This window comes from Colossoma macropomum, unplaced genomic scaffold (assembly GCF_904425465.1).
Source record: "Colossoma macropomum unplaced genomic scaffold, Colossoma_macropomum, whole genome shotgun sequence".
Lineage (NCBI taxonomy): Eukaryota > Metazoa > Chordata > Actinopteri > Characiformes > Serrasalmidae > Colossoma > Colossoma macropomum.
This window is the reverse complement of record NW_023494799.1, coordinates 24,318,968-24,343,133: the sequence shown is the minus strand read 5'-3', so window position 1 is coordinate 24,343,133 and position 24,166 is coordinate 24,318,968. Positions and strand designations below refer to the sequence as shown.

The following is a 24,166-nucleotide window of genomic DNA, read 5'->3' as shown; positions in this document are numbered from 1 at the left end:
CTTCTGAAAAATTTGCTGTGGAAGAGTGATTTTAATGTAATCTTGCTAGGAATAGCCCTGTTTTTATAATGTACCTCTAATCTGATTACTGTCTTTTCTGTAACTGTGACAGAATACAGTTACCTTTCTGGTATCCTGATCGTGTCACACCATTATATGCATTCTGGTACTGCCCACATCTGGAATACGCCATAATACTGAAGGAAAATGTGTTATGATTTGCAATTCACCTGCATCACATAAAGTAATATGCAAAAGTGTAGGTGCCCTTGATCAAATGACGTTTTATTAGTTTTCTGATTAAAAGTAAGCAAACATCTCTATAGAGAACACAGCCCTGGACATTTTAATGCACAGTTACTGTTTATTTACTGAATTTAACATATTAGAAACAAAAAACCTTAAAACGTGCCCTGTGCAAAAGTCATGACACATTTTAGATTTTATGTGTTATTTTTTCCCCAATATGTTAAACTCAGAAAATAAATAGAAATTGTGCACCAAAATTTGCAGGAATGCTATATGTTTACATTTACACACAATATATAATTTTGCATTGTGGCTGTACTTGTAAATGTAAATGTAATTTATGTAATGCGGATTATGTGAATCCAGACACCCAGTGGACATCTGTGATTGGTTAGCTCACAATGCGATATTCATTGATTGGTTATTGGCTTATGCAGGCTTTTTCAAAGGCCAGTATTGCGATAACAGTTAACCACCTTTGGTATCTTTATGAATACAGTAGTAACTTTTAGAAGAAGAATTCCAGTGTAGTATTCAAAAGGACCATTTTAAAAGTTTTCCTGATTTATATATTTAATGCAGGTGTCGGATGTAATTGTGTTTTATCCTGATGAATTCCTGTCATTGTTTCCTCCCTTAGTTGCCACTTTCACAAGCAGTAGTGGATGAAATGTTAGACTTCAGAACAACCCCCCAACAGAGCTGCCTGGCCCTCCTCACCTGTTAGTCATTGTTCGAGCTGAAAATAAGGTTTTGGTTGAGTCAAATTACAGGGTTCCATTCGCAGGCTGATCCTGCCAAGGAGAATTACAAGGGGAAGCTCTGCAGACAGATTTAGCCTTGCACTGTCTGTGGCACTGCACTCACGGATGATGGTGGGACATGGCAGTGCAAAGTGCTTTATAATCTTCTCCTCCCCATTGTGTTGGCCCAAAACCCGCTAATTGACCTGTCCATGCTCCGCGTATATATGTGTTCTCTCATAGCAACTGTTACAATGGTGGACAATGTTTACAGCCTACAACAGGGGTCGGCAACCCAAATGTTAAGAAGAGTCATTTTGTCCTTTCAACAAAAATCTAACCACCTTGGGAACATTTTATGTCTGTTTTACCATTTTGGCTGTAAATGTCTCAGTATGTGCTAAAGTACTAGTTAAGGCTAAATATATAAAATAAACAAAAACGCAGGCTTACTTTGCACTGCTTTAAGCTGTAGCTCAGCTATAACTGCTTTTCCCACATCTCAAGCAGGAAACTTTTCCTCAAAAGTTGAAGAGTTTCTTGTAAAATGTCTCTCAACATTTGACTTTTTATGAGGCCAAAGTCAGCTTCTCATTCGCCAGTTTCTTGTTCCAATTTTCCAGTTCCACCTAGAATGTAACTGTTGCAGCATTTAAGGTGGAAGAGGAAAATTCGAATGAGAAGCTGGTGAATGAGAAACTGACTTCAGCCTCACGACTTTTAATTGTTTTACAGTTTCTTGTTGCAGATTAAATGTATCAGGAAACCAGCTGGAGTGATTATAAACACAAATAAGTCAATTTTTCTCCAAATTCTCATTGTTTGTCTTAAATCTATTTTTCTCTTTGTCTTTTCATTATCTATTAGGTAGGCAAGACTGTTGTCGTTACTATGGTGACCTGAAGTCTGCGTACCAACTTTCAGGGTTAAAGGGTGAATTAGCAGTTATACATTAACTCCAGTGCTTAAGAAAGTTTGTTGCTAAAACTGTATTACAACGATCAGCAGAACTTTATTTTACTGCAAAGGAGGATTATTTTATTTTTTTCCTAAAAATCTAATTCTGCTGTGGAGCAGTAAAAGAGCCGCATGTCTCCAGAGCTGACCCCTGGCCTACAACCTACTGAGAGAATGTCAATATGCCTGATTTAGAGTGCATTATTAATATTAAATTATTTATTTTATATGGGTGTGATAGGTTACACTGTTAACATATTTTTGTTGCATAATCTACGCCTGCCAACAAACAGCAGTCTTACTTACCATATAGTACTGTGCAAAAGTTAGCGACCACCTTTCATTCATTTAATTTCCAGCCGAAACACCCATTAAGTAAAACCTGGAAAACATATCTTTAACAGAACATTACACAGAAGCCTCAACCAATAAATATGATATCACATTTCAGGATTTAATTCACTCTTTACCTTTATTACAGCTTCCATTCTTTTCAGGAGACTCACTTTCAGTTTCTCAAAGAAATCTGCAGACACACCTCCAAAGATCAGTCTTAGAAGTTGGTTGATCATTTTCTGAAGTAATCAAACACATTCAGTGATGTTGAGGTCTGGACTCTGGGGTGGTCAGTCCATTGTTCAGCTTCTTTGTTTGATATCTCCTTTTCTCAGTGAGTCTTCTTGACAGCTACACATCCTTTCAGACCCATAGTGCTGAGTTGTCTTCTCACAGTGGAAGGATGGACAGAAACACCTGTGGATGTTTTCAGATCTGAAGCAGCTTGATTTTCTCCTCTCTCTCAAAGATGAAAGCTTTAAGTGCTGTTTATCTGATGGGGGCAGTTTTGGTGTCTAGCAGGTCTTCCAGGTGGTTGTTAGGAGTCCCATTTTCTTTGTAGCTTTTAGTTTGGCTTTAGTTTGACTTTCTCCTTCATTATGCAAGTGGATTATCTTGTAACTAATCTCCTCAGAAATATCTCCTGAAGAATTAATATATAAATGAAGAGTGGTCTTCACACAGTTCTGTGAATACCTGGAATTTTCTGAGCTACCTTTCTGCTTAAACATGTGGTTTACAGTAATATTTAGCTAGTACGCCTGAATACATACTATTAATTTTAGGCCAGATAATTCCACTGAACTCTAGGTATTGTACCTCACAGTGACCTAGAAAAATACCTAGAATCTGTTTGGCATTTCAGTGTAATTTAGTTAAGCTGTCTTGGAACTTGCCATCATTTTATGCAAAATAATTACGTAGTACTTTGCAGTTTGTACATGCCTGCCTGGTTAGTATCCAGAACTTAGCCCGGAAAAAAACAACTTTGAATTGCAAGCATGGCATCATCTGAAATACATTGCACTCTAAATGTATAGTCGTATGCAAAAGTTTGGGCCCTTCTGGTTAAATGACATGTTGCTTTTGATTTTCAATTGAAAATAAGTGAAAACATCCTCTACATCCATGTGCACATTAGTGTACATTTAATGTACAATTACTGTTTATTTGCTGAATTTAACCTACTGGGTGAAAAACCATAAAACACAAATTGTAGCCTGTGCAAACATTATGACACATTTGATGTGTTATGTTTAATTTTTTCCAATAAACTCTGCAAATAAATTTGCACTAAAATCTGCAGAAAAATGCCATTTAAGTTGTCTGTAATTTATTTTCACTCACAAAATCGACACAATGTAAAACATTGTTTGACTGACAGTGTTCAAACATATCGCTGCTGTCGGAAAAAACTCATATCTCCATTTTTGGCATTGTTCAGTTTTTGACATAAAAGATATCGCTGCTGTTGGAAGAAAACCGTTTTTCAGTTTTTGACATAATTTGAAGATGACTGTTGCCCTTTACATTGTGTGTAAATGTCATGATGAATGGACCTAAAGAAATGGCCCAAAATGACTTTGGGGGGGGGTCTGGTTCCGTTGACTTACAGTATGTTTTTTCCTTCTCCTGTAAATTTACCATTCTGGAGATACGAGGTTTTGTTCCAAGAACAGTGATATGCATACGACTGTGTGTACTCTGACAGTTGTCTCAGTGTTCTGTAAAGCTCATCTTCACACCAGTTGCTAAGAAGGAGTGCATCAATGGGTGGAGCATGGATAGGTGAACTGGGGGAGGGGTTTAAAGTAGCCTGTCAGAGTTTTAAACTGATGTTGACCTTTCAGGATGAGCCATTAGCAGTGTTTTGCTAACCGGGGCAGTGCAGAGGAAGCCTGGAGCTGAGGGGAACTTGGCCGTTGTCAGAGTGAGGCTGGTGCGTCCTGGGTGCAGCTCGAGTCTTGCTGAGAAAGCAAACAGCAGCCTCAGATCTGCTTAGATGTCAGATTTGTTTCTTTTGGTCGGGGGAGGAGATGCGCCGTCTGGTATTGATGTTGTAACTCAAAGTGATGCCGCATTTGGATCCATTTGAAAGTTGTCTAGCAGAGGGGCGAGGTTGGGGTGGGGGGCATAGCTCTTCTTAGCAAGCGGAGCTGGACGCTGTCCAGACCTCAACTAGGGTTTGGCTTGTGTCCCAGTGGAGGTGCTTGTTTATCGCTTGCTCTCTCTCTCTCTCTCTCTCTCTCTCTCTCTCTCTCTCTCTCCCTCTCTCCCTCTCTCTCCCTCCCTCCCCCCCTCCTCCTCTCTCTCTCTCTCTCTCTCTCTGTCTGCATCTCTTCCTCAGTCACCCTGGCATCTGGTGTGTGCCGTGGCCAGGTCATGGTCATGACGGTCAGGTCCAGATACTGACGTGCTTCTGTTGACACCTTGCTCAGTCAGAGGATGAGGTCGTGGGAAACTGCCTTCTGCAGCCTTTTCACACCCAGCATCATTTGTTCTAAAAGACTTATAGGAATACTCCCCTGTTTTCCAACCTCATCTTTATCTGCTGGATCTGCGCTCTGCAGTCGATTATCACAGCCAGTTGATTCAGCAAATTTCCCTGCACCTAGAAAACCTGTTGATATGACAGTGTCTCATAATAGAAGCCAATAGGCAGTTGTTGAATTCAGACGGTGAACGTTTATTATTTATTTATTTATCATATTTATTTATTGTTTCTTCTTCTTCTTCTTTATCTTCTTCTCCTTATTGTCATTATTATTATTGATTTTCTTGAAATGCCCCCATATGCTGAGATCATCTATCGACATTTTTCAAAATATGTGTTTGTACAGTCCTTTCATATATATCTGTCATACATGTGCATATATTAAATCTGAACATCGTTACATACATTTAATCTATATATATATATATATATATATATATATATATATATATATATATATATATATATATATATATATATGCGCATATACATTAATACATTTACATATATTACATGTAGAATCCCATTTGAAGTGGGACTTGAACCTTGGTCTCCCACATAAGGAACATAAATGTTAAGCAACACACTGGTGTATATTAATGTTGTATAAATATACAGAAATGTACAATGAATTATATAGAACTCATTGTAAGTTTGTAAGTGCTAAGACTATATATAAGAATATATATGCATATATTTTTGTTCCATATGGGTCCATTCTAGAGAAACATACAGAGTCTGAATTGTTCACAGTGGTGGTGATAGGAACCCAATGTCTGAAGAGTTTAAAGCCTCATTTTATTGTTTTTTGAAAAATATATGCCTATTTTGAATTTGATGCCAACAACATGTTGGAAATCACTGTATGGGCTCAAACACTTCTGAAAACCACTGTCTGTGAAAACAGTTTGTCGCTGCATCCACAAATGCAAGTTAAAACTCTAAAACGCAAAGACGAAACTGTACATACCCAGGATCCAGAAATGCTGCCACCTTCTCTGGGCCCGAGCTCATTTAAAATGGACTGAGGGGAGTGGAAAAGTGTCCTGTGGTCTGACGAATCAACGTTTGAAATTCTTTTTGTAAATCATGGACACTGTGTTCTCCGGGCTAAAGACCACTCAGGTTGTTATCATTGCACAGTTCAAAAGCCAGCATTCATGATGGTATAGGGGTGCATTAGCGCACATGGCATGGGTGACATACATTTGCGAAGGCACCAGTAATACTGAACAGTATATATACATGTTTTGGCAACATATGCTGCCATCCAGATGACGTCTTTTTCAGGGAAGAAGATTTCATCAAGACGATGCCAAACCACATTCTGCATGTATTACAACAGCATTGCTCTGTATTAAAAGGGTCCGGGTGCTAAAATGACCTGCCTGCAGTCCAGGTCTGATAACATGATAACATTTGGTGCATTATCAAGTGAAAAATACAGCAAAGGAGACCCCGAACTGTTGAGCAGTTACAATCCCGTATCAAACAAGAATGGGAAAACATTTCACTTTCAAAACTGCAGCAATTGGTCTCCTTGGTTCCCAAATGCTTACAGAGTGTTGTTAAAAGAAGAGGTGATGAAACACAGTGGTAAACATGCCCCCGTCCCAACTTTTTTGGAACGTATTGTTGGCATCAAATTCAAAATGAGCCTATGTTTAAAACAATAAAATTTCTCAATTTCAACATTTGATATGTTGACTTTGTAGTATTTTCCTTTAAAAATATAGTTTACATGATTTGCACATCATTGCATGTTTTTATTTACATTCTGCACAGCGTCCCAACTTTTTTGAAAATGGGGTTGTAGTTTTGAGAAGATTTTGACCTAGAACTTATTTAAAAAACAAATACACTCATGACACAGAAATACATGTTGTGAATCAAATTAGTACCTTATGAGAGTCTGTAAATTTGGCTTTAGAGTAAATTTAAATCATCATTATATAGTCACATATTTCAAAAAGTTCTGCAAATGCCCACTGGCTTCTCTTATAAGTGAGTTTGTTAATCAGCAAGCCCTTCATGAGTTGAATTGAGTGTGTTAGAGGAGGTACAAGTGCAGGGCAGGTGTCATTCTAGAGAAATTCACTGAGTGATAATTTGTGACCTTTTTTTAACACTCATTCATACATGAGAAGTACCTGCAGAGTGTTATTAGGCAAAATAGTCCTAAAGATTATTTTTCAGATTTTCAACAATTTTACCATCATCAACATACTACATATAAAATACCCAGAAGACACGTGTAAATGGCTATATTTGTGTTGTGGACGTGATGACCCCTGGTTCCTATCACCACCGCTGTAAAGAAACCTGAGTCTATAAGTTTCTCTACAATGAACAATTTCACACCAAACCACTCCGAATGACTTTGTATCTCTTATTATTATTCAAATGTTTTTATTGATTTTTCAATATTTATGCACAAACACTACCAGACGACTTCTAGACAAATTCTCCTGGCCCCTAAACCCCCCAACAGCGATCCTTGCATACACATGTTCTAAGACCTAGCTAAAGTCAAGCAAGAAAGGGGAGAAAAACAAAAGAGGGGAAAATGAGAAGGGGAAAAAGAAGAAGAAAAAAAATTAATTAATTAGTTTAATGAGTGAGAATGCTCAGTCTCAAAATGTGTCAAAAATGGTTGCCAGCATTTATAAAACCTCCTGGTTGAACCTCTGATAATATGCTTCAAATGTTCAAGTTTAAGATGTGCCATAACCTCTTTGATCCAGTTTTTATGGGATGGTGCCTCGGCCCTCTTCCACCTACGAAGGATCATACGCCTAGCCAGTAACGTTTAAAAGGCTATGACTTCTGACTGTTCTGAAGTTGCTTGGGTATCTTCTGGAACTACCCCATACAAAGCCGTAAGGGCATTAGGTTCGAAATGTGTGTTCCAAATATGTGAAAAAGTATTAAAGATGCCTAGCCAAAAATCTAGCAATTTGGGGCATGACCAAAACATATGGCTTAAGGTGCCTTGGTCCCGCTTACACCTAAGACAGGTTGGGTCTGTATTTGGATATATTCTTGCCAATTTATTTCTGGATAGATGTAATCTATGTAGCACTTTAAGCTGTAGTAGTCCATGTCTTATGCATATTGATGATGAATGTACTAACTTCACAGCCAATTGCCAAGCTTCCTCTGGAATCTCCTCTCCCAATTCTTCCTCCCACTGCACCTTCATACCAGTCAAAGTGGGGGAGGCAACTCTTTGGATAATTTCATATAGTACAGATACCACCCCTCTGCCTTAAGGGTTTATGTTTAAGCATTCATCTACCCAGTTTCTCTCAAGAGATGTCAAAGATGGTGAAAAATATTTTTTGATGAAACTGCGCACCTGAAGATATCTGAAGAAATTAGACTGTGGGATACCGAGGTCTGATTTAAGCTGTTCAAATGAAACAAATATGTTGTTTTTAAACAGGTCTTTTACGCATCCCACACCTCTCCTGGCCCATATTTGAAATGTAGCGTCAATAAGCGATGGAGGAAACAGGGCATTTGCCATGATAGGAGCAGAGGGGAGGGCCTGTCTATTATTGAAATGCATCCTAAACTGAGACCAGATCTTCAGCGATCCACTTACCACTGGATTATTTGTGAAAAGACGTCTGCTAATAGGTAATGGGGCACAGATGAGAGAAAGCAGTGATACTGGGTTACAGGAGTGCTGCTCCATCTTAGCCCATATTGGAACTTCTCCTTCTAGTGAGTCTAGAGCCCAAAACACCAGCTTGTGAATATTAGCTGCCCAGTAATAGTACATATAAAATGGCAAGGCTAATCCCCCCTCCTCTTTCTGTCTTTCTAAGAATTCCTTCCTAATCCGAGGAAGGATCTTGTTCCAGATGAAAGTGGAAGTAAATTTATTTAGCTCTTTTAAAAAAGCTTTAGGAATAAAGATCGGAATGGTTTGAAATAGGAATAGAAATTTTGGCATCACAGACATTTTTACGGCATTAATTTTTCCTGCAAGGGACAAAGGAAGGACTGACCATCGTTCCGTGTCTCGTTTAGCCTTCTCCAGTGCAGGTTTGAAATTGCTGTCAAACAGATTTTTATACGTGGCTGTTACTGAGACCCCTAAGTAGATAAATTTATCCTTGGTTACTAGAAATGGGAAGTGATGGAATGACATCTGACGTGCTTTCTCATTGATGGGGAAGAGAAGGCTCTAACCCAAGTTTATTTTATATCCAGACACTCGCCCAAACTTTGATATGATTTTCAGAGCAGCAGGTATAGACGTGTTTGTGTCTGACAGAAAAAGAAGAAGATCATCAGCGTATAACGATAGTTTATGCAGTTGCCCACCCCTATTTATGACATTGTATCTCTTAACCATTGAATTGACCAGAAACTGTAAAAAATTAAGCATCCTTTAAGCATAGTCTGGACAAAAAGTGTTTCCAAAAGGCGCTGAATTGTATATGTATTTTCGAAATTTTGTCTGTGGACACTGGTCAGTTGGTTCCCACAGCTGTCAGAATAGGCTTGAAAAGTATTTTTCATGTCATGCAAATGAAACAGTGTTATGACATGATCAGGAAATGAAAGTAATTCATACTGGATGTGTAATTAATTGGCCTTTATTGTCAAATGTCTTGTCTCAGCAGTCAGACTGAGGAAGGTTTGGTTAGGAGAAGAGCACAAAGTCGACTATTCTTTTTCTCTGTTTCATCTAGTTCTTTTTTCTGGCACTAGTTCTGGACCTAACAAAAGCCAACAAAAAAGCACTCAAACAGATTTATTAATAGGTTATCTAATTATTTTTCTCATTGAAATCCAAGCCTCCTACTGTAGATTATCCAGCCTCGTAGACCCCGTCTCACTGAACATCTTCCAGAAGTCTGTTTAAAGAACTGTTAACACTTGCTGTCTCTCTCATTTCAGGACGGATTTTTGTGTCCACAAAAATGAACCCTGCGACACTGTTGGTGAGTAATCATAGCCGCCTTTTTTAGTGCACACAGCATGATTCCTTGTATTTTTGCAGACATAGAACTCTAACATTTCAAAGTGTAGTGAAAAAGAGCACAATTATTGCAATTATGTTGTCAAAAGTCTGCATGCAAACGCTTGAAAAAGCAAATAATTTTGTTTATGTATAGTTCTCCCTCTCCCTCGAGAGCTTTTTTTGTCTTGTTGGTGATTAATTACGGTGCCAGGCTTGGCTGAGTTGAGGGCGATAGATAATAATCAGATGATTTTTATTATCAGAGCAGGACACGTAGCGTGCTTATACATCACTGTTTGACAATACAAAGCATCACTCTGTTTTAAGGCCTTGAACCCTTTCAGACTTACATCACAACCTGCTTTTATGACCTGCTTTGACCATGTTGGCATTTTTGACAGCAACATTAACTCATATGGTTATGCCCTCTGAATCAGCACAAACGGAGTGTGTGAGATACAGCACTCAGTAAACAATGTAAATGTGTAATTCAGTCTGGAAGGGTTCATCAGACAAGCTGTATGTTGTCTGGGCCCCTGAGTTTGTGGGAAAGTGGAGGGAGTAAAATTTAGTGGTCACTACTCATTTTTTAAAGCTTAAATGCGTGTGAATAATTCATATATATATATACACACATATATACATATATATATATATATATATATGTGTGTATGTATATATATATATATATATATATATATATATATATATATATATATATATATATATATTGCATTTTAACACTGCTGTCTGTTTATAGAAATATAATGTAAATTTGCAGAAACAAATAATCACCTTTTTTCACAACAATTTATGTTTATTTAAATGGTTGTTACTGTTATTATTATGTATGTCAGAATAAATAGTTCAACCAGTGAAACTGTTAAATTATACTAAGTTGTTCTTAGAATTTCTAAGAAATTAAATTACTGTAATTTTAAAGATTTTTACCATTATTGAGAAAACATACTTTTACTGTTAATTAACAGTTTTTGTCTGAACTTTTATCTACATCTCCTAACTATTGCTACTACTACTACTACTACTGCTAGTATTAATATTAGTAGAGTAATAATTTTGTAGGTAGTTTGACCAGAGGAGGATGGGTCCCCCCGTGTGAGCCTTGGTTCCTCCCAAGGTTTCTTCCCCAGCTCTGAGGGAGTTTTTCCTTGTCACTGTCGCCCCTGGCTTGCTCACCTGGAGGTTTTACATTTCATGCTAAAACTTTGTCTTTGCTGGATTTCTGTGAAGCTGCTTTGTGACAACATCAGTTGTAAAAAGCGCTATACAAATAAATTTGACTTTGACTTTACATTCATATCAAGATCCAATCCAAAGAATCAAGATCACTGCTGATCCAGGGATGTTTTAATAGATCAGGTATCGGCTATATTAACTATGTAAATCAGGTCACAATCCTTCTTGTTTTTCGTCTTTTACTTACTCCAGTGTCATAGAGGTGACATAAATGGACATCATTCCCAACCTGCAGCAGTCATTTCCAAAAGTCAACAAAAACAAAATAAAAAATAAAATAAAAACTTGCATCATCTGCAGCACCAGTTTATGGACTGTGTTTGAGCCACATTTTGTTTAAACACAGGCAAGTAAAATGTGAGTGAGCAGCTATTACCCTTTGAGTGTACTTACCACAGTTAGCATGCCACCAGAAGCATGTACAAAACACACTTGTTTCACTCACAAGTCGCAACCAGTTAAAAAACAAAAAAGTTCTGTTTACCAATCGTGACAATACTGGATTTAAACTGGCCTTAGCAGCAACGACTAAGAACAATATGAAATCACAGTGTTGTTTCACATTAGTAGGTCATAAAATGTGCAAAAAATGTGTTTGAACATTATTAGAGATAATTATTAAAGTTAAAATATATGTATTTGTGTGTGTGTGTGTGTATATATATATATATATATATATATATATATATATATATATATATATATAAAATATGACACACCGCATCTTGCTCTGAAATTTCACCGTTAAAACTACATGCTACAATTACATGGAATAATAATCGTTCTCATGAACTTATTTAGAGTGAAAGTCAATTTTTTTCATTTGGATAATAAAATAATATCTTGCTCACTCACACTACCTTATCTTTGTTTGGGCATCTATGGCACATTAGTATCTTTTCACAACCATAAACCTAAGCTATTAGATCATAGATCAGATTAAGTCAGTCACTTTTCTTAAGACTGTGCAGTCACTGGCAGGAAGCACTGATTCTTAAATATTTCAGTCCTGAAACATTTAGCGTCATCTGGTACTGAAACTAGAGAGGGCAACATTTTCTGTTCCGATACTGATATTGAATCCTTGAGTACCAGTATCGATCCATGTGTGCAGTCTCAGGCTAGATTTGTTACAGTATTGGACTGGATGCTTTTCTGTGCAATATCCAATTCCAGCATTTTCTGCTGATATTTGACCGATGACGGTAGCTGGTATCAAACTGAAACCAACAAGTTGTATGCAACAGCATCACCAGGCCTTCTTCATACACTTGCCAGATGAGGGCCTCTTGGCCTGGTCTACAACAGCTGCTCCTGCTCCTCATTCAGGACCTCTCTGTGGGGGGTCATTTGGAAATAGCTTGGCCTTGTGGCCCCACATGACCCTCCGGACTCCCAGCTTCTGAAAAGTGAGGCAGGTGACTTGACCCCCACCCAGATCCAGAGTCTGTTAATAGAGCAAACTGCTAATGTGCTGAAACGTGCCTGTCCTCAGAGCTTACTGTAAATGAGCCATCACACGCTGGCGCTCACGTTTACCATAGCTGTTCCCCGCGGATTAGGAGGTGTGTTAAGAAGTGTGAGTTGTGACACTTTTGCCCTGAAAGCACACTGCTGTGAAAGCCTGAAGTATATTTGTTCAGGTTATGCCCCTGAGTAAGTAAGAGCGGGACCATCGCAAAGCTCAAATGTGTTACAAGCAGGGCAGGCTTAAAGCAAGTGAAGGAGCACATTGTCAGGCTGAGAGCTAAGCTGGAACATAATTGATATGGCATGATGGAACCAGCTTGGTCACAGAAGTGCTATTATTCAGACAAAAACCACTCCGCTCCTGGAATGGCATGTGTGCTTGGACTGCAGTCCTTCTGGGTGGCCCAGTCTCCCTTAGGGAGAAGATTGACATAGAGCGCAAGAATGTATAGCCCTGCTACAGTATCAGTCGGCCAAGCATACCCTGTCAAGACATGTTAAATGAATCCAGCCATTTCCACTTCTGCCTTCGTATTTCCACTTCGTTCTGACTATTACATACATTCCACATGATTAGGATTATGCTGCTGGCTGGCCATTTTACTGTATATGGTCTTTCCTTAATGGAAACTTCTAGAAAGAGCTTAGAATAACAGCTTGGCCCTGGCCTGGTGAGCCTCCGTCTGAATGACAACGATTGGGATAAAGCTCTGAATATCCACAAAGGCCCCATCATGGAAGTGGACCAAAGCAGTGATCTCATAGATTTCAAGCCCACCTCACTTTGTTGGAAGTGTTCTCTTAGAAGAGCACACAGGTCTCGAGCAAAATATTTGTGGAGCAAGTCGTTCGGTTGTAGGAAGTAATAAGTGGTGTAAGTGGTAAATGGTGGTGGAAGAAGAACACCCTGGCATTTTGAAGGCCATCTGGAAGAACTTCAGTAAGGACTCTTCCTAATTTGGCAGTATACTTCTAGTGAAAAAGACGTTTTATTCTTCTTACTGTGATGGGTCCGAATTACTGGGTCATTTGTTTGGAGACCTCTCCCGACTGTACTGCTTTGTTGTACATTCTGAGATCTTCTTTTGACTGCGATTAGTCTTAATCACCATGTATTTTGTTTTGAGACCTCCTTCATACTGTGATTGGTTCTAAACTCCATGTTACTTGTTCTGAGATTGGTTCTAATCATCTTGTGGTTCGTTCTGAGACCTCCCTCAGACTGTGACTGGTTCTAAACTTCACCTTGTTTGTTCTGAGACCTCCCTCAGACTGTGATTTGTTCTAAATTCCATGATATTCTGAGACCTCCCCCTGACTGACATTGGTTCTAATCATCTTGTGGTTTGTCCTGAGACCTTCTTCAGACTGTGACTGGGTCTATACTCCATGATATTCTGAGACATCCCCTGACTAAGATTGGTTCTAAACTCAAACCTGTTTGTTCTAATACCTCCCTCAGACTGTGATTGGCTCTAAATTCCACTTTGTTTTGAGACCTCCTTCAGACTATGATTGGTTCTAATCTCCACCTTTATTTGTTCTGAGACCTCATTCAGACCGTGACTGGTTCTAAACTCCAACTTGTTTGTTCTAAGACCTCCCTCAGACTGTGATTGGTTCTAAACTCCAACTTGTTTGTTCTGAGACCTCCCTCAGACTGTGATTGGCTCTAAACTCCACTTTGTTTTGAGACCTCCTTGAGACTGTGATTGGTTCTAAGCTCCACCTTTATTTGTTTTGAGACCTCATTCAAACTGTAACTGGTTCTAAACTCCATCTTGTTTGTTCTGAGACCTCCCTCAGACTGTGATTGGTTCTAAACTCCAATTTGTTTGTTCTAAGACCTCCCCTTGACTGTGATTGGTTCTAATCAGCTTGTGGTTTCTTCTGAGACCTCTCTCAGACTGTGATTAATTCTGATCACCATGTGATTTGTTCTGAGACCTCCCTTTGATTCTGATTAGTTCTAATCATCTTGTGGCTTGTTCTTAGACCTCCCCTTAAATATGATTGGCTCTATTTACTATATGGTTTGTTCTTAGACTTGCCCCTGTCTGTGATCAGTTCTAACCACCACATCATTTGTTCTGAGACTACCTCCTGATGGTGGTTGGTCCTAATCATCACGTTGTTTGTTCTAAAACCTCCCCTAGACTTCTAGTCACTGCATCATGTGTTCTAAGACTTCTCACTGACCATGGTACATCTTAATTATTGCGCCTTTTGTTCTGAGGCCTCCGGTTGGCTACGGTTTCATGACTTTTTCAACACCAAGTTTAAGCTTTGTGATTTCTTCAATATACATTTTGAAATATTAGGGGGTGTTTTGTCCCCATTAGAACATAAATTAGCGATATTCCGTTCCTAAATGTATTCCTCTCTGAATAATTGCTCTGTAGGCTTGAGAACTGGCCACTGACATGCTTTTGTATTTTTTGTGCATATATACTTCTTTGTTTGTTTTTATTTTCAGAGAATGATTTATATTGTTCTAAACATAGTGATTTATAAATGAGGTTACCTCCTAGGAATCCTCTTATTCAGATTATGTAATGCTGGAACACGTCCATTCCAAACTTTGATTTATGTGTTTCAAAGCCAGAAATTGGCTTCACTCTTAAATAGCCAAGTCAGCTTGCTTTTTCCGCTTTTGAGGGCAGTTTAATTTATAAACTTGTGGAAAACACCCAATCCTTTTCATGGAATTATGGCAAAAAAAACATTTGTCAAAGGCATCTATGGAGCAAAAGACAACTGAATGAATTATCTGAGTGAGAAGGCTTTATAATATCCTCTACTTTGATCTTTTCAAGCTTTTAAAAGGGGCTCAAAGCGACTCCCTATAAACCACATTAGACAATGTTCGAATCACACTGTAATCTCACAGATCTGGCAGCTGTAATTACTGATGGTGAGAAATTCCCCTCTTCATATAGGCAGGAAGATCTCATCTTTTAGATCTTGAGGATCAGAGACAGGCTTTTTTCCAGTTTATTTACAAGGACCCTTTGGAGATGCGATCTGAATGAGGGGAGATAAATTCATTCACGGACATGAAGGTGCATACAGGTGTCAGGTGTCTTTCCTGGCTTTTGAAACACAGTTTTTTGTCTTGAGTGAGCTGTTGAAACTCTATCAGAGAGGGAATACAGTTGTTCTATTCTAAGACCTTATCCACGATGCAGATAAGATATTTTGGTTTGTTAGAGCAACTTATGATGTCATTTCAGAGAACGTCTGAGAACAACAAAGTTCTCAAAGTGAGAAAGAAAGACAAAAGGGAGAAAGAAAGAGTTTCTGTTCAGCTGGAATCATGCAATATAATGTTGAATTATTTAGCTGGGTCATAGAATATACATAAAATGATTCTTGTTGAATTTAAAAAAAAAGATTTTTCAGAATACAGAAGAATATGATGGAGCTCCAGACTTATAGGGTATAAATACAAATGAATGTTACAGACCGCAACTGAAAAAATGATAAGGGTCTGCTAAATAATTACTGCAGAAGCCATATTTACAAGCTAATGAGCTAAAACTAGAGCTAACTGGTACGATGTTTGATGCTGTAGGAGGGTCATTATCTTCTACATGAGGTACTTTCCTCCATAGATGATGTACCACCATGATAATTTGTCAGAGAAACATATATTTTCACTGTTTCTGGACCTAGCTAACATCAGCTTGAATAGTTAGCCTAGTTAGCGATAGGGCTGCGCCGTCACATTCTTTACAACATGCTCATGTTAAAGCACTTTCCGGTGTGGATACTTACTTGCAAATACGACCAAACTCCACATTTTACAGTCCTGTTATGGCATAAAATGCATTTAACTGAATCGTTAGCTTGTATTTTCTAAATCTTTCTCTGATGAAACACAACAGTAACCCGAATAATGACTTCAGTATTCAGATACTGGCACCTCAAACTGTTAATAAAATACTAGAGTACCTGTGCACATCCCTAAAGATTGGCACGGTATGCATGATGAGTAGGTAACATTAGCATCACTGAGGAAACTCTTAGGTCTTGGAGTGCATCCAGTCTACAAATCCATGTTCACCAGAAATGGTGCACATTTATGACCATAAGCCTGCTTAATGTTAGGGTACTACTATCTATGGTGTAAGGAATGGATGTTAAGAAAGGACGCTAATGCTAAACATCTGCTCATTCCTGGAAGTTCTTCTTCAATATTGTGCCTGTGCATGAATGATACAAAAACAATAATCCTTGTTAGGCAACATAGTACGATGCCCATTTAGGCCAGTTTTATCAGGACTGTTCTCAGAGGAACCCTGGAACAGAGTAAATTAACAGCTAGGCCAGCAGATTCTAGCTCTAAAATTGATGCTGTAGGTGCTCCATAGCTATAATCAACCACTGTTACTCTTTCTCCTCTTGTCTGAGGATTGACATCATGTCCTGACATCAATGAGGGTTGTTTGCTTACAGTGAGCGCCTCCCTGTCAGCCGCATGGCCATGTTATATCCTGTTGATATTTGCTCCACTGAACCGGAGCTGTTCCTCAGCCACACCGTGAACGAGCCTTGCTTCTGTGAAAGCCCTTATGCCCCCATCAGCTACCATAATGGATACATACCAGTCCGAGGTCAGAAAGTGCAAGAAAACTCTGAAGAAATGCTACAGAAAACAATCTGAGGTCAGCTTCCTGGCCTCAGGAGCCTCAGCAGCATCTCACGAAATGCTCTTTGATCGGCACCTCGAAGGGAATCACATTCATCTTTTCATGTCTAGCCAGGGGATTGACATTTAGGGTTTGAGCTTCTTGTCCTTTGTGTGTTCTCTGGTTCTATTTTTTGTATAGGGGAAGGAGAGACATTTGAAATATAGCGCAGTCCAGCAGTCTAATCTGGAGAGGATCTTGACATCTGCCGCTATGGAGTGCCTCCCTGGTTTTATAAGCTCCCCTACTGCGGAGGTTTACTGTGAAGTTTCCTGTTCCACGAGGACCGTAGGAAGCTTTCGGAGAAGATTGCGTATGAGCCGTCTGCGCCATAAACTTAGCCTAAACATTTTGAACGAGCTTCCATGTTTGGAGTATCTTGGGATTACTTGGCCTGCTTGGCCTCCTTTTTGGCAACTTTTGTATATTGACTTTAGCTGTATGTATGAGTGTGATGGTGACTTGTTACATAATAGATGTTTTCTTTAGTCTATTCACTCTGTTTTGTGAGTGACAGTGGATTTGTGACCTACTTATGGGCTTGGAGAAGGCTCTGCTTGTAGAGTTAGGGTGGGTGGAAGCAAGGAGTGAAGCAAAGAAAAAGAACCAAGGAAAGAACTGAAAGAAAGGGCAAGCTCAGTTTTTCCTTAAATATTAAGTACGAACAATAAGCATCAAGCGACTCTCCTCCACGTCTCTAGAGTAGGCGTTCTCTTGATTTGGAGAGGCTGCTCTAAGCCCTTTTTAAAGTGCCTCTAATTAGGGCAGACAAGCTACCGTAATCAGGTGAAATGTCAGCCACCTGGCTCTGTCAGTCATCAGAATGAGTGCCGTGTCACAGCGTTCACAGCAGTGCCGTCAGTAGTTGCAAATGCAATTGAGGTGGAGATTATGAAAGCAAAAATATGTATCTGTTGCCTGATTGTTGCATTTCAAGTGCTGAAATGCTGATTTGAGACATCTAAGGCCTAGATTTGTCACAGTACATTTTGGTAGTTGAAACCAATACCATCTTGATTTGACAGGAATAAGCAGAAATGCCATTAGGCCCAGTCCTTTCTTTCTAAAACATATTATTAAAAGCCACAACTAGCCATTCGTAGTTGGAGTGTAACAATACAACACATCATGTTGTATCCTTCAGTGCAATTCACTCAGTTCAATACTTACAGGTATTAGACAATACATTCAACTAGGGCTGGATCCAAATATTCGACTATTTGGTCTCATTTGATGAGCTGGTGTTCAGACAAAATTATTGGATTCAGATATTGTTTTTATTTATTTTTGGCTAAATATAGGCTATCAGTAAAGGCGAACTGCAAAATATTGTAATGATTGGGGTTTTTGGGAGAAACGATGACTCAAGGTTTCTGGCACATAATGCAGTGCCAGACACAGCGAGATAAAACACAGCCTCTAGCAGCTAAACAGCAGCACTAACAGCTAAAGCCCTCTGCTCTACTCCAGAAAACCCACCACTCAATTTGTATTCAGCCTTTTCAATATAAAAGTCTTTGTAAGAGGGAACCTAAAACAGCCCAACATAAACATTTCTTCTCTTTAAAAAACTGAACTACCCACAACGTGGCATGGCGACGCCATAGTACATTTTGCCCTCACATGTTTGTACTATATGTATATGTTTTAACTGCTCTCTTAAAATGTGGAAACATCACACTAATGCGGTGCTAGGCAGCATGTAGTCTTAGGGTGGCCTCAAACAGTGCCCTGCCGTACTGGACCCTTACTAGGGCTAGAATGTGTGCCCTTCATACCCTCAAGGGTACATCTCAGTACCTTTAGTCAGGGAAAATAACTGTACCACAATCCATTTAAATTATGTTTTCTAAGTTGTATTGACTCCATACACCCCATCTGGTCTCCAGGCTTTTTATATTATTGTCCTGTATTAAAACATCATGAAAAGGTACAAATACATACTTTTCACCTGGGAAAAACTTATTTATGGTACACAGTTGGACCTTAAATCCACTGTGTTGTTTTTGAGGGCACATTTACATTGTTTGTACATTGATGAATGAAAAATGTGCACAGTACCTTTATTTCTATTTCTAACAGTGGATGGATGTGAAATTATTTGAGTAGAGATGTAAAAAGTCCAACAGAGATGTTGATGTGCTACTGCGGGCCCAGTTTAATATCTCCACCTGCACTTTTGCTAGTTACACGGCCGTCCAGAGAACACTATAGTTCTGCTTGAGATTTTGGAACAGTGGTCTGGGTGCTGACATGCAGCTTTTGGGAACAGTCGGGGGCTCGTCTGGGTTAAACTCCTCCAGCAAGCTCTCAATCAAAAGACTTTCTGAGCCTTTCTGTCGCTCCATTCAAATTGTGACCTAGTTTCATTTTGTGAGTTCCCTCTATCTCCTGTGAGAGGCGAAACTTTTATGAAAATGAACATTGTTATGGTTTGAACAGTGCCCTGTGTATTTTGTGTGCCCAGACATAACTGTTGAGGACCTTGAGAAAGCAGAGAATGGCCTCATAATGGATGGGTCTGTTTAGTTTTATTCGTGTTTGTTATCTCGCCGCCTCTTATCAAAGCAGCCTGACTACTTGTTCACTTCTGAAGGAGGTGGGAGGGGCTACTATCCTATAGAGACGTCCTGTTTCTTTTGTTTGGATTATAAGCAACCCAAATGCAGAGTGGAAAAGAGACGGGAGATCAGGAGACCAGGATGGGGCAGTTGGAATCTTTGGTGTAGGGATGTGCAATATGGCAAAAATGTCACAATACTTGAAGATGATTTGACGATACATGATATTTATCACAATTTTGTTTTTCTGAGTTTTGTTAAGGTGGAACAGAACTAGTGGAGCAGAAACTAGTAGTGCCATATTTAAAAATCTATTAAAGGCAAAGTACAGCAATTTATTATTAATTCACATAAATCACTACATTCATCCAATTAAGCATGTATGGCCAGTTATGCTCTCTTGAGCTCCTGGCACTGTTGTGGTTTGAACCTGCAAACGTCCAACAATTAAAAACGCATATTGCAACCTAATTTAGATGGATGGATAAATAGATGAATGAATGGGTGAATGGATGGATTAATAAATGAATGAATGAATGAATGGATGGATAGAAGGGGAAAGTCACCAAAACTGGCCCCATCAGATAAACAGCAGTTAAAGCTATACTTTTTTTTTTTGTTAAAATGACCACTTCCTATGTCTTAACGTCATACGCACTGACTCAAAAAGAACACCTGGCCTGATGTTTAAGTCTCAAATGAAAATCTGATGATAGTAGTAGATAATCCCCTTACATTATGTTGTATGCAATTACACATTTCCACCAGAGAGGTCTCCAAATCCCTAAAACTTACATAGTGTAGATTCAAAGCTTTCATCAAGCTCCACTCTTGTGAATCTGAAAGGATGCGTAGCTGTCAAGAAGCCCTTAGGCCAGGTGTGTACTACACGACTTTTAAAATCTTAACAGATTTCTGAAACGGAGAGCTTCACACACTTAACGTCGGTCTGTCGCTGAATTTCTCCTCTTTTTGTCATGTGGGCACTCACACTAGACGACAGGTGCAAAGAGAGAGTATGACACAGATAATGAGTTTGGGCTACAAATAGGGACTCGAACTCCCAGATCTTCTCAGAAATTACATAACACAAATAAAGCTACTGGACCTGTTTGCACTTTCATAGGCTGCAAAAGTGCAAACTGGGGATTAATATGGGGTTGAGAAGTGCTGATAAAGAGAGAGCTAGAGAAATATTTAACTATAAACTAGCAGCTGAGCTGAAATTGTAAAGAAATTGACCTGACGTCTGGATCCACACATTATAAACATGATAATGGCTCTTATCTGCCTGTGTTTTACACACAGCTCCTCTGTCTCCACCCTGCTGTTCAGGCAGTTTGCATGCACGTCTCTTCACCTGTCTCTCCGCTCTTCTAGCTCTGATTGGCTGTTGTTTGAATAATTAGTTGAGTGAATCTCTGACCTTCTCACACTACAGGAATCTTAAATGGTATGAGTCATAAATATGAAACATGTTTGATAATATTGGAGGGCCTCCGATCACTCACACTCCTCTCACACTAACTATCAGTCGCATCCAGTGGAGCTCCTGACCTGGAAAATCGCTTTAGATTGTGAAAATTTCATGCAAAGGGCAAATTGGGCTTAAATCAGGCAAAAACTTGTGTAGTGTACAGACACATCAAACAAAAGCTGCTGATGTTCTCAGAACAATGGACTGACCACTCCAGAATCCAGACCTCAACATGACTGAATGTCTTTGGGATCACTGGGATCTTTAGAAGCAGAAAATCCAACAAACTGTAAGACTGAACTTTGGAGGTGTGGAAAAACATCCCTGCCGATATCATAAAAACACAATAAAGATAAATAAACCTTATTTTTGCTGAGGATGATGATGTAATATCCTCCCCCTGCGTTGGAGATGTTGTTTGCTAGCAGGAATCAGCTGACTCATTCTTCCCTGTGTGTATGTGTATTTTGGGCTGGTCAGTGTCATGTCTGGGGCCAGACGCTCCTTGGTCGGAAACAAAGCCCCGTCCTAATTCTGCTGAGCTGGCCTGCTTGGTCCGTGCACTGCTGAGCTAGTACAATCACCTGCTGAATGCGACACTCTCTCCATGTGCTATCGGCTAATTAACCCCGAATAAATAATTAGAAAAATATCGCGGGCGGCCCGTGGGAGCGTTTGTGTGTGTAGCCATGCGAGGGAGCTTTTGCTGGCCCTTTTCAACGCTGTCTGGCTGATGACCCGCGCTGAGCCCAGGGAGACTGGTGGCTGCGCTTGATCCCGCGGGTTTCCACCAAGCGCTGAGTCAGATGGAGGCTGCGATAGCACAGGCCAGTGAATTTGTTTCATTGTTCCCCGGCTTTACACTTCAGAAGTGCTGGCCTGCCCGGTTTTCGCTCTGCCACAAACAACACGGCCCCGCATTACCTCACAGGCTGCACAGCGCCAGCGACCGGGGTTTGTGACTATGTATGTGCGTGTATGTGGGAGAGGATTTGTTTTTCAGCGCACTGAATGACGTAGCCATGTAGAATAATGTGCTGTGAGGGAGCATGTTTCTTTTCATTACAGTTTATCATGATTTGAGTGCTAAAGAACAGAAACATTGAAAATATATTGGCCATTTGTAAGCAAGTGCAATGGGATTTGTGCTTGTGCAGCTACATTAAAGGCCTCACTAAGTCTTGATTCTTGTTGACTTATATGCACGATGTACAAAAGTTAACAGCATGTCAATGTATGATATGCTTAAGTGATACAGGGCTCACATAATATTGTAGATAACACTTTGTGCTTTTTAAGTAGCTGTTTTTTATTTGGGTGCTCATGAGCATTATTTGATCTTTTTGATGAATCAAGGCTTTTGTATGACCTAACAAAAGAAGTTCGGTCAAAATAATAAAGCGGCTCATCTTAAATATGTCACATTATGTGTTTTCACGTGTACAATGAACATGAAACTTGAAACATGTTTTGGGAAACTGTTCTGGAAATGTTGAATAATAATGAAAATATGGAGGAAATTCTGATTGTGATTTACAACCTGTTTCCAAAAACGTTGGGATATTGTGCAAAATATAAGTAAAAGCAATGCAGATATGCAAATCATTTAAACCCTAAATTTACTTAAAAATAATAGCAAGACAACACATCAAATTTTAAAACTGAGAAATTTTATTGTTTTTTTTAAATTATGAGAACACTGAATTTGATACCAGCAACATGTTTCAAAAAAGTTGGGACGGTGGCGTGTTTACCACTGTGTTGCATCACCTCTTTCTTCACTTCAACACTCTGTAAGCGTTTGGGAACTCAGGAGACCAACTGCTGTAGTTCTGAAAGTGTAATATTTTCCCATCCTTGTTTGATATAGGATTTCTGCTGTTTAACAGTTGTTTTCGATAGGTGACAGGTCTGGACTGCAGGCAGGCCAGTTTAACCCCTTGACTCTTTCAATACAGAGCCATGCTGCTGTAATCTGTGCCGAATGTGGTTTGTCATTGTCTTGCTGAAATAAGTAAGCCCTTCTCTAAAAAAGACGTCGTCTGGATCGCAGCATACGTTGCACTGAAATCTGTATATGTAGTTCAGGATCAATGGTGCCTTCATAGATGTGAAAATCACCCATGCCATGTGCGCTAATGCACCCCTATACCACCACGGATGCTGGCTAATCCTGGACAATGTACATGCATGGATGGTTTTTTTAAAATGTTCCTATAGTTTTTTTTTTTTTTTTATGTAAATGTAGAGATTTTTTACATGTTTAGCCTCATGCATAGGTTATTTCAACTTTAAGGGGGAACCCCACCAATCTTTTCAAAATGTCTGCATAATTCAGTTGGTCAGATAAAAATAAAGTCATTCAGAGTGATTTGAAGTGAAACTTGCAGACTCAAATTTCTTTACAGTGGTGGTGATAGGAACCAGGGGTTTCACTGTCTACACAAATATGGCCATTTTACTTACTATCCGAAACCACCAGTGACACATGTCTTTGTTCTGTGTTTGTATTTTATAAAATAGTGATAAATCTGAAAAAAAAAAAAAATTCTTTGGGAACTATTTTGCCTTAGAACACTCTTCATGTATCCCTCCACCATGAAATTTTTTTTTTTAATATAAAAATGCGTTTCATGTAATAACTTCCTGTGAGGGAGCTTTTAGAGGTTGATGTCTGGATCACCCCCACTGGGAACAATTCTGGCTCGGTAAGTTTCTCTAGAATGGAGCATTTCACACCACTCTCAATAAGTTTATATGTTAAACATTTAATGCAGAAATTTAGAAAAATCAGAGGAGTTCCCCTTTACACGTTTTTATGAGTCTTTTTTTTTAATCTTGAGGGAACCAAAAGTGGTTCTTCCATGGCATCTTTATCTTTAAGAATGGACTTCTGCTATGGTCGTGAACTGTACGGTGGATGGAAGAAGACAGCTTGGATGTTTTTTCTACA

General features: G+C 39.2%; 1 protein-coding gene across 2 annotated transcripts in view; it reads left to right on the top strand.

Moving 5' to 3' along the window:
• The window catches only part of adamts17 (ADAM metallopeptidase with thrombospondin type 1 motif, 17), a 178,174-nt gene that overhangs the window by 44,258 nt on the left and 109,750 nt on the right, over positions 1 to 24,166 (top strand). For both annotated transcript variants that reach the window (XM_036586807.1, XM_036586806.1), the window contains exon 7: positions 9,694 to 9,737. In XM_036586807.1, the coding sequence (XP_036442700.1) occupies positions 9,694 to 9,737 (44 nt within the window). The remainder of the gene's footprint in view (positions 1 to 9,693; positions 9,738 to 24,166) is intronic.